Here is a 12,007-nt window from a genome sequence, read left to right on the forward strand (position 1 = left end):
CATTCATCTTGTTCTCCTTCTCCGTCCAAATTGGAGAATGTGAGCATTTCAGGCATTGAGGACTCAACGGTCTCTGCCAGAAGCTGTGGCCAACCTCTCTTCACTCCAGTGTCTAACCATTGAAAAATGCACCAGCTTGGCATGTTTTCCACGAGGAATGCATTGCCTAACATCTCTAAGGGAATTAGGAATTGAGGACTGACCAATCTTACAGCAAAGATATTGTATCAAATCTGGTAAAGATTGGTCCATGATTGCCCACATCCTAATTGATCAAAGGGTTTAGCAACTCTGTGTTTGTTTTTCATCCATGGTCAATATAATAATTTAACACTTCTAATAATTATGTCCCCCAATTAAATTGCAGATTTCCTCCCAATTCCAGACGGGTCCATATTCCCAAAACTCTGACACTTTCATTGAGAGTGATCAATTTCCACTTTAGGGAAGATAGAAATTAATTTTTATGTGCTAATTTTGAAACATTTAGAATTGTTTTGGTAAAAAGATAGTTATAAGATCAATACTTCAGTGTCTTTCTTTCAAATGAAAGATCTTGTACCCTCAAGTCTACAATGTTGATTGAGCAAGGGGAAAAAAAGAGAGAAAGAAAATAGTCTTAGTATATGTATAGATTTTGTATATAATTTAGTTATTATTTTATTATCGAGTTTATTCATAAATTTTTAATTTCTTGCTAATTTATCATAAAAACAGACGAACATGTGGCTTTTTTTTTTTTTTTTCCTCAGATTTTTGCTAACCCAAAAGAAAATTTATTTTGTAAATGTTGTAGTTGAAGTTGCTTGGATTCTTGTGGGGCTTAAGATAGTGATTACTTGCATAAAATATCTACCATCAATGAGCTGCTTCAATTATCATATTATTGTTAATTTTTCAGATATGTATGAGATTTTATTCTAAACAATATTCATGATCAATTTCTTAAAAGATTATACCGGGAAATATTATAATTTCTTAAAAAATTTATGAACTATTTAAGAAATAGTTTTTAATTTGTTCATAGTGGAATTAAAAAAATTATATTAATTCTGATAATTAAAATGTATTAGAAGGAGATCAAATCGTCCAATTGTACTCTTTTTTTATTATTTGTCAATTTTTTATTGTTAATTTCCTTTTTAAGAAATTTTATTATTAATTGCCTGGTTAGTATTTGCAATGTAATTCTAATTTTCACTATGTCAATTTCTCTTAGTTATTAGTATTGATGGAATAGCCAAATCAGACAAACACAAAATATAAATATATATATCAAATTTTCATGGGAACACAAATAAAAGTTATTAAATAAAGCAATTAAAATGTGCAATCTCAATTATTGTTTATAACTCAACTTACACAACTATATCATATAGAACAAATTATAAGATGAAAACTAAGTTTTCTTTTGTCGCTATATTTATGTCTTATGCCACGTCTTAAACCTCTTTTAAATGTTCTCTCTTTTATTTTATTTTTTTATTTTTTATTTTTGTTTTATTACTGTTACGTTTTTATTGTTTCACCAGTTATATTAATTTTGAACTACAAGTGAAATTGAACAAGTAAAGACCTGCACGACCATTTCTTCTGCATCTTATATACTACAAAGCACAAAATAGTATAAAATGTTTTAAATAATAAACCCAATAATGTTTTTACTCTTAAGACAATAAATACCTTATATAAAATAATGGAATAATTTATTTTAAGACAGCCAAAATTTATTTTATCATAAAAAAAAGGTCAGAATTTATTTTGAAAAGTCATATAGGATTCTTTTTAATAATAACTTTTATTATTTGATTAAAAAAAAAAGTTTTGTGTGATATCAAAAAAAAATCTAAAATACATATATACTTTTTTAAAAAAAATTAAATTGTAGACACGTGAAAATATTATTTGTTAAATAAAATTTAAAATTATAGGATCTAAAAATTTGAAAATTAAAAATTTTATCGGAAAAGGAAAAAATTATGTTATAGTTAAAAAAAAAAAAAAATTTGATTACACGTAGGACGACAACAAAACAAGCAAGACAGAGTAGAGAACCTAAAGAGCTGCTTCTGTTACCTTCTCTCTCTCCCCCATTTCTCTTACAAACCCTAGCTTTCTCCGTCTCTCTCTCTCTCTCTCTAAATTTCTATGAATCAATTTCTTCACCAGAACCTCGATCCCTCTCGCCTCCGATACCAAAGAAACCACTAGCCTCAGCATCCTTCATCTTCGCCATCTTCCCACGAATCTGCAACAAAAAAATTCTAGGGTTTTACACGGAATTTTCCCCAATTGCTATGCACGCACTCTGAGCTTTGAGACCCTCAGTTTCCTCTTCCATAAGAATCGGAGACTCTGTGTATTGTTAAGGTTTGGGCGTGGAACATGTATAGGGATCGTGGTGGTGGTGGTGGTGGGTCTTCGAAATCGGAGATTGTCGGTGGTCCGCTCGATCGGAAGCGTATCAACGATGCTCTTGATAAGCATCTTGAGAAATCTTCGCCTTCGACATCCAGAGCTTTGAGCGGTAAGGACAAAGAGAGACTTTCCATACCGTCTACTTCCACCGGTAAATCACAGCTCGATCACCGCGACTCTCGCTCCGCCGCTGCCGCCGCCGCGTCTCTATGCAAGAATAAATGCTCCGATGGTTGGTCTCGTTTTTCCCCCATTTCTTAAATTTTCTCATCTTTGTAATTTTGTTCTCTGTTTTTGTCAGTGGGACTTCTGGATTGTGTCACATTCTTAGGAAATTTTTGAACTTTTATTGTTTGCTTACTACTAAGAAGTAGATTTGGTACATCCTAATTACTTGGGTTTTCGGTTTAACTGGTTTTGGTTAATTTTTGGAGGTTTAATCTGGCCTATGCTGTTGGGAATAAGCATTTCAAATGGCGTTTTGGGACTAATTGACAGAGGAATGTTCCTATGTGGAATGGTTGTTTGTAGAATAATATAAAGTTTTCAACTTTTTAAAAAAAAATGTGATATGGGTATGGCATAATTGGTTCTTTCCTTTCGTTCTCTTATCTTCTTTGTGTTTTAATCATGGTTTATGTCATTTTTTTGCAAGAAATTGAGTGCTTGGAATGAGTTCGGTATATATTGTGTGAGTTCGTTTCAATTTCTGGTCTATGTTAGGTGAAAGGTGACTTCTTTATAATGTGCTAATGTAAATTATTTTTTACTTTGTCTTATATTTAAGTTTTGATATGAAACTCAAACATTTTGAATTTTCATATGGTGCATCTTAGGGTAAGTACCATATCTGCAACTGCGACTTGTGCTTATTGCTAATAACTAGATTTTGCACTTTATCTCTCAATATTTTTTTTGTTTTTGCCCACCGTCTGAGCCCAGACTTATTATCTCACCGCAATATGCTATATTTAAGCAGTTAGGATTGACTTACCCCCCTAGTTTATTAATTTGGAGCTGTTATCTTTCCTTATTTTGCCTTCCAGAAAATTTTCTTTGCATCCTGTGACACCAAAAAAAAAAAAAAGTAATTTGTTTACATCTTTGAATACTTTTACTCTGTTTAGAATGCCAAGTGCTGTAGTTCTCACTTAGTTGATGTTAATGTCCTTTTTGCATTAATAGCAGAGGAATCTGAGACAGATAGTGAAGAGTCTGATGTCAGTGGTTCTGATGGGGATGACACATCTTGGATTTCATGGTTCTGCAATCTGAGAGGCAATGAATTTTTTTGCGAAGTTGATGATGAATACATCCAAGATGATTTTAATCTTTGTGGTCTGAGCAGTCAAGTTCCATATTATGATTATGCACTTGATCTTATTTTGGACGTTGAATCGTCTCATGGTAAGAATCTATCCATCTATGTGAGTTTTTATTTGCATTTTTGGAGTAAACTTTGTTGACCTGTTATTGTACCTTAGTTGATGCTTAAGTACTTCATATTGCTGAAATTTTGACTGCATTTGAGTAGAAAATGACTGCATTGAACTTAATCGATTTCCTTGTCATAATTGTGAACACCATGCAACATAACTGGTTTGTGCACATTCTTGGCAGAACAGTCATGGTCTACTACTCTGTGTCATGCACGTGGGTATTTTAAATTTATGTGCATTATGTATGTTTAATTCTTTGCTCTGAGATGCATTCTAACAGCTTTAGAATTTCTTAGGTGATATGTTTACCGAGGAGCAGAATGAGTTGGTTGAATCAGCTGCAGAGATGCTGTATGGTCTTATTCATGTTCGATACATACTGACTAGCAAAGGAATGTCTGCAATGGTAAAGGATCTGACTTTATGATTTGTTATATTTTTTCTTTTCTTTTTTTTTTTTTTTTCCCCCCAACAGTTTTTGTAAGTTTCCTTCTATGAATCTTGATGTAAAACTTCTATAGCTGGAGAAGTACAAAAATTATGACTTTGGGAGATGCCCAAGGGTTTACTGCTGTGGACAGCCCTGCCTTCCAGTTGGCCAATCGGACATTCCTCGATCCAGCACCGTAAAAATATATTGCCCCAAATGTGAAGATATATATTATCCTCGATCCAAGTACCAAGGCAGTATCCTTATAATGCATCAACTATTACTAGCTTTGAAGTTTTCTTTCACACATCTGGCTGAATGTTGCATTATCATTTTGTAGGTTTTAACTAATCAAGTTGTGGACTTATTCTTAATGGTACTATATGGTGCTAGGATTATTGTTCAGTTTTCAAGTCTATTGCTTTCTGTTCCATTTTTCATTATCCTTAACGATTTGAAGACATTGATGGAGCTTATTTCGGAACCACGTTTCCTCACTTGTTTTTGATGACATATGGGCACCTCAAGCCACAAAAGGCAGCGCAGAGTTATGTACCGAGAGTTTTCGGCTTCAAGATACATAAGCCTTGAGAAAGAGTTGTGCAAGTTTGGATTTGCATCCAGAATCTTTGGTAGCCCATCGGTGGCTGATCACGTCTCTCACCAAGAGCCTTGTTGAGATAGAAATTGGCTGACAAGTGAGGTAAAAATGCAGTAATTGATAAAAGAACTACAATTGATGCACCAAGGAAAATGTTTAAAGTGCGAATTGGCCTATTAGCAGAGCCCAAAAAAAAAAAAAAAAAAAAAACTATTTTATTTGTGAGATTAACAGAGCGTTTGTAATTCTTCTTCTTCTTTCACTTTTGGGTTGAGATTGTATGAGGTGCTTTGTATTTGTAGCTCATAATTTTTCTATTCGTTTTGTTCTGTCTACTTTATGCACCCCGGGGCAATGCCTGACAAAGTTTGAACTAAAAAATTCAATGAAATGAAATGGGAGGAAACAATTGAAGATTAATATGGTGCATATATTTCAGACCAGGTGCTCTGCAGAAAGAGAATACCATGGGAGATTGTGTCATGGTCAATTTTCGATAAATTGAATTTCCGTTTCATAGTAAAATATGTATAGTATAAATTTGGAGTTTCAAGTCCAACGTACAATTTACTTACCATATCATTTTTGACTTATTAATAGGTAAAATGTTTCAGTAAGCTATAATAACAACAAATATGATAAAATTAAATTAAAAGGGTAGGTAATCGGTGATGTAATATTGCGGCAAAAATTGTAGTAATGGGGGTGACGTCTTCCAATAGCAAATATCTAAATTGACTTCCATTAAATAAAAAGAAGTTCAATATCATACAAACTCTAAAAGCTTATGTAATAATTTTATTTGTAAAAGATCGCAATCATAAGTCGAAATTCATAGTATGATTTGGTTATAAGAAAACGAAAATTTGTTTTGGTCCGTTCTCAATTGGAACAAAAACTAAAGAAGATAACAGAAAAAATGGAAAAACGCTTAGCCTAACTTATAAAAGTAGTACCTAATTTGAAATTATAGATTTCAAAGAATGGAGTTGAGTTCCAGAAGACCATGGAGATTCTTCAGCTGTTATACCTTTTATTTTAGTTGCTAACAAACAGGCTTATCGTGGAGTGGCTAATTACGGAAAAGACCCTTAAGTACTGCCCAAAGTACTCTCGCCTGCTGTTACTTGCCACCTTCTCAAAATCAAAATTTTACTTTAAATTATCACTCTCAAAACTTTCTTGTTTAAGAAAAATTACATAAACTCCAAAAATAAAGGACAAAAGGACAGGAAGGGGCGGGGGGAGGATATCATACATACATACATACATACATACATACATACATACATATATATATATATATATATATATATATATATATATTTATATGTATAAAAAAATTGAAAAAAATAACAAAAGAATAAGAAAAGAGGGAGATAGGAAAGGGATTGAAAAGAAGGTGGTAAAGAAGCCACTTGGGACTTAAATTTCCTCATCACAGAGTGGGTAAAGTAGCCCAAGCCAAGACAAGCGGATATTAAGGAGAAAATGGTACTTAAATAAGATAATAGGTGATTGGTCACAAGGTCATCTTTATCCCTAAGATAGTTCCTTTCTAATAATTTATATATTTGGTAACCCAACTCATATAATTCCCAAGACTTTTATACTTTGTCAATTGACGTCCCTATCAAACTCCCTCTATTGCTCTCTACATGTCATGAAAACTATTGTTTTTCCATAAGGAAAATAATATATATATATATATATATATATTTGATTATTTGTATATATTAACTTTGACATTGAAAGCACCCACATCAAATAATAACATGCAAAGAGATGTATGAAATTGCTTTAATATTTTACTTAATCAAGGAGGAGAAAAAAAAAATCTTAATATTTAAAGATTCTATTCTATATAAAGTCATTGTCATTTTAAACAAATTTCACCATCATTCATTTCCATATTTATTATAGCATGAACCAATATGTCTTCTCGGATTAATTCTCCCAATTGGGTTTTATTTCTAATTTGTCATTATTGGATGAAAGAAATGTGAAGAATTGGTGAAGAAAATAATCAAAAATAGTTCAAAAAGAAGCAACCTTTGCTTTTGGGACATTTGTAGTAAGATATTGATGGTGCACAACTTATCTATTGTCCATATGAAGATGGTCTAATGGCCAATCATCTTTTCCAAAAACCAAATATTAATTCAGGCTTTATTCTTTTATTATTTTATACAAGAAAAGAAAATAAAGGAGTTTAGAAAATTGAGGCACAGTCCTCATTTACTCAAAATATTCTACTTTTAGGGAGATTTAGTATTAAATAGCTTATAAGTATAGTTATATCGGTCTCCCTTCTTACCATCTTTCATGTCCATTTAAAAAAAAAAATTCAAGTAGCCTATTTCTTGCTCCCATAAAACTCGCAAACAAAATCTTTAAGTTTTACTTAAAAAAAAAAAATGTACCACTTTGCCTTAAACGAAGCATATATGTGTGTGTGTGTGTGTGTGTGTGTGTGTGTACTTTTCAAAGTTATTAATCTTTTGATACAATTTAATGAAATTATTAATGAAAATTTTTTATAGAAAAAACACAAAACATATTAATGAAACCAGCTCAAAATAAAAATCGTTTTGTGTAAAGACCCATTGTCATTGAAAAGGAACAAAATAAAATACCTGCTATTTTTTCTTTTCTGTAGAATTTTTGACCGAATTTTAAAACAAAGATATTCATAAAACATATTATAGAAAGGGAAAAAAATAGTAATAAAAACAAAAAAAATTTGAACCGAAAACCAAAATGGGGTAATAAGTTAATTTTTTTTTTTAATTTTTTTTTTGAGGGTCTTGGCGTTGAAGAAAAAGCAAGTGGCATTATCGTAATTAAATTTTAATTGATAGCTGATTCGTGCAGGTTTGCGAATTGGAATGCCTAAGCTAAGTGTCACAATTTCACATTTATGCAGTAGAAATAACCTCTGCGATGCCAAGAGCCTCTAATTAAGATCAGCCTTTCAGCTATTTGAGTTTCATATATCGGCCCATTTAATATTAATTGTATATTTTTGAGATTCACCAACAAGAACTATTCTGACAAGTTTTGCATGTAAACGACTATGATTGCTTTTCGACATCAAAGCTATTAGCCAAGATGTTCGTCACATTTATGGTCCTCATAGTCATCAAGACTCATGCCACTCAATAGGTTAGCTCGATAGCACCACACTTGCTTAGCTTGAAGCTCGACTCCTGTGCCAAAATCTAGCAAGCAACACAGCTCTTCATTTGAACTTTTGATCCATGCTCATCTCGAATAGCACGTGATATTAAGGTATGCACGTTAGTATCGCACCAACATGCCAACCAACGATAGCAGCACAAGATCCAAAACCTATATATGAATGCCGCCCAATGGCATGGTGTCACTCTGTTCATGCCTATTAGCTTCCGACCTTTTAAATGGGGTAGAACCCAAGCCTCCACTCTATGGAACCTTTAACACAACCGTATAACAAAGGTCCAAGGGTGTCTTTTTCATTGTCCATAGAAAATGGCATAGTGAATGCTACACTGAACCTTTGGCACAGGAATGACGTGCAATACCAGCTCACAGCATCTACTGTACTGTACTCAGGACTTTCTATCCCTTGAAGATATAAAATCACCTCTGTACCACCTATGCCAATCCCACAGCTTGCCATCGCTTATGGGAGGCTCATTTAGCCAAACTCAAAGCCAGAGTTGAGGACTGTGGAGAACCAGACACGAACCACCCTCTAAAAATCTTATTTAACCATTTTCTTCTTGGCAAACAGCTAGAAATATCATTTTGTGAGATGGATCATAATAAAGTTTTCTCTAATAAATTTTAATATCTTGGCCCACCATTCGGCATATTTAAGATGTTCAAACTTTAAATATTTACAAAAATACTACCAAACCATTTAAAAAACGTAGACCGTCATACTAAGCATGTGGATGCCACGTGTGATTGAAGCTATATGCAGTCTACAGTATGTAAGATCACTAACACCTTTTGTCTTTGCCGTCCAAGAAACGATTAAATCCAAGTTACGAATTTCTTCACATTCAGCTTTGTTGCCCTTCGCTTTTACTAAATTTACCAGACTACCACTCCATGTAATTATATACCTATTTTTTGGTTTTTAATTTTATTTTTATTTAATCCTTTTTCTTTTTGTACTTATAATTTATGTTACGTTTTTAGTCAAAACTAAAAAAATTACAATGTTCACCTCTAAGATAAAAAAATAAAATAAAATAAAATGAAAAAAATAGTTCACTTATTTTTATTTTTCTTAGTTTGCTGTTGTCATTCTTGATTTCTCTCGTAGATATTTTTCTGTATATTTATTTATACATACACTCATATTTAATAGAAATTCTAACTCTAATTTTAAATTTTTTTTCAGATTTATTAAAAATTTTATTTTCTGGATATAAGATAACTCAATCTCATTCATATGCATGGATGTGAATAAATTAAAGATAAGTTTCTGTAATAAAGATAACTCAATCTCATGCACATACATATATATATATATATATATATATATATATATATATATATATATATATATAGATATGGTTCTTTTCCAAAAACTCCATGAATTTGGACCTCTCTCTCAGCATATATAGATTACAACTAGTTACATAATCGAAACAATGCATGCAGAGACAGGTTTCTCTAACTAAAAATTCGTTAACATTTGAACTAAATATGACCTCGTTCTTAAAGAGATATTGAATTCCTGATTATATTCTTCACCCTCGTGGAGGCGTGTGTTGTCATCACCGATCCATTGATCCATGTCCTGAACCTCCTATATATATATATATATATATATGAAGATTGTCTTCGTCCCTCTGTTTCTTGTTCAATGCAGCCACACCCTTGGCTACATTATCCTCCATTATTGTTGTTTGTGGCAATGCCATATAAACAAAAAATAAAAAAATAAAAAAATAAAAACAAAAATAAAAAGGTTTACGAAGAATGTAGGGCTTCACATGCACGGAAGCAACGTGATGATGGGCGAACTTGGATTGAACTATTTTTAAACTCAAGTATAAGTTAAACTAAATTTAAAATAGTTTAACTTTTGAGAGTTTTATAAAAACTTGTTCATCAAGGATGAGGAATACAAATCACATGGAATTTGAAAGCTTCTTCTTATGTATGCATTGAATATGTTGATAGATTGTTATACACAATTTTGAAATTCGTGAATTTCTATAATCTAATCATGCATGTAGGCTATATATATATATATATATATATATATATATATATAGCACAACAACTTAGAAATGTTGACCAATTTGATATATACATATATTCATCTCCTCCATCAACATCGAACTCTTTATTTGTTACAAGCCCTTTATATTTGGGTCAACCCTACTTTTAAAGACTTATCAACTTAAATTTATTCTAGATCATTTTTATTTAGAATTCAATGATTTAATTTTGCTATCCCTTGGACGATAATAATGAAAACGGAACTAATTTTCATGATCACCATAAAAATCAACATTAATATTCTTAATGGATATATATAAATAATTAGCATTAGCCTTGTGATCAAGTATGCTCCTTCAAATATTTAAGTAAAAACCATTATTATAAATAATCCTTTTAAAATTCTTTATTAGCGTATCACAACATATATATATATATATATACGTAATCCCCCTTTTTAAAATTTTTATTTCTCAAATTTATGACCAATCTGAAATCCTAATTAATTATTTTATTTTTCTGTATAAAGGCAAAACATGTATAGGCATAACTTTTGCCTTTGAATGAATTTGTGTCTCACATAAGAATACTTGATTGTTTATATTATTTTACTTTTCTATTTTTTATTAACATTCATTTTCCCTCCATGATTACTGCAGAAAGATAATCAACCAGGTATATTATTTTTTGCTTAAAAGAAAAAGAAAAATGCAAAACAAGCTAAGTATAGTTCATTTTTATGACTGATATTAACAATACTACTGGCAAAGCAAAGCTTCTGTACAAACTAAATGCCCTCTCTTAACACTGAAGATAATCTTGAGAATTAAATTTTTATTTTTTTAATTTTGGATAAAAATGCCCTCTCTCCCTCTGAAATTGGGTTATTCTAGTAATAAAAAAATAAATTGATTTTTGCAATAGGTCCTATTAAATAGGCCATATCTATATATGGCTATGACAAATGCTCATGTAAGCACCAACAGCATATATTCCTAAATATAGGGATGATTAATAGTTCTTAACTGTAGTTTTCTTATTTTATGTTCATATGGATTCGTTCAAATATATATATATATATATATATGGATGTGGATGGGGATGATTTTTCTTTTTTCTTCCTTTTTTGGTGTTTTACTATCAACTCAAATAATGAACTGGAAATAACACTGAAAGCTCATACAAGAACCTTATAGCCATGCTTGATAAACAACAAAAAGAATTCAAATTGTTAATTTATATATACATATATAGATAGATAGATAGAATTCAAATTTTTAATTGATAGGACTAAAAGTTAAAAAACTACATAAACTTAAATTATGGAGTTTATATACACTAATTAATTATTTAACACACAACTTTCAAAAGTGACCTACATATAGTAGAAATAAAGAAGATGTATACCAATTCTATCTTCTTCTTTTTTTCTTTTTTTAATTTCCCGTTTGCACATTTGTGTCATAGTTAAAATATGAAATATCATAATTGGACATTCATATTTTGTGAAAATAGGTACGAAATTCAAACCATAAACAATTCAACAATTTGATCTCATGATTTTCTCATAGTTATAATTTTTTTTATCCTCTCTCTCTCTCTCTCTCTCTCTAGCCATCTTTAGTAATAAATTTTATACAGGTACCTTAATAGGGATAAAAAAAATAGTAATAATTAAAAATAAAAAAATAAAGAAATGGGATATTCCTTCTTATTTACAAAACAATACCAAAAAAAAAAAAATGAAAAAGCTAGAAGGGAATGGCACATCCGTAATTAGAATCTACCCTGAGGCCATTTCATAGAACCAGACATTTCCTTCGATCATTTTTGTAGGCTGTGGCCGGTCTTTGTCTCTGGTTTGAAAATTGAATAGAAATACAAATATTATATAAA

General features: G+C 31.1%; 1 protein-coding gene across 2 annotated transcripts; it reads left to right on the top strand.

Annotated features, from left to right (window-relative positions):
* The first annotated feature begins 2,035 nt into the window (after positions 1-2,035).
* On the top strand, positions 2,036-5,308 carry LOC107403348 (putative casein kinase II subunit beta-4). 2 transcript variants are annotated; one of them, XM_016010231.4, is made up of 5 exons: positions 2,036-2,650; positions 3,607-3,825; positions 4,154-4,263; positions 4,379-4,544; positions 4,748-5,308. In XM_016010231.4, the coding sequence occupies exons 1-5, from the start codon at positions 2,386-2,388 to the stop codon at positions 4,876-4,878; spliced, it is 891 nt and encodes a 296-aa protein (XP_015865717.1). In that variant the 5' UTR covers positions 2,036-2,385; the 3' UTR covers positions 4,879-5,308. The 2 variants fall into 2 exon arrangements, with proteins under 2 accessions (XP_015865717.1, XP_015865716.1); XM_016010230.4 differs by having other exon boundaries at positions 2,037-2,650; positions 3,604-3,825.
* Positions 5,309-12,007: the final 6,699 nt, after the last annotated feature.

The sequence above is a fragment of the Ziziphus jujuba genome, chromosome 5 (assembly GCF_031755915.1).
Source record: "Ziziphus jujuba cultivar Dongzao chromosome 5, ASM3175591v1".
Taxonomy (NCBI): Eukaryota; Viridiplantae; Streptophyta; class Magnoliopsida; order Rosales; family Rhamnaceae; genus Ziziphus; species Ziziphus jujuba.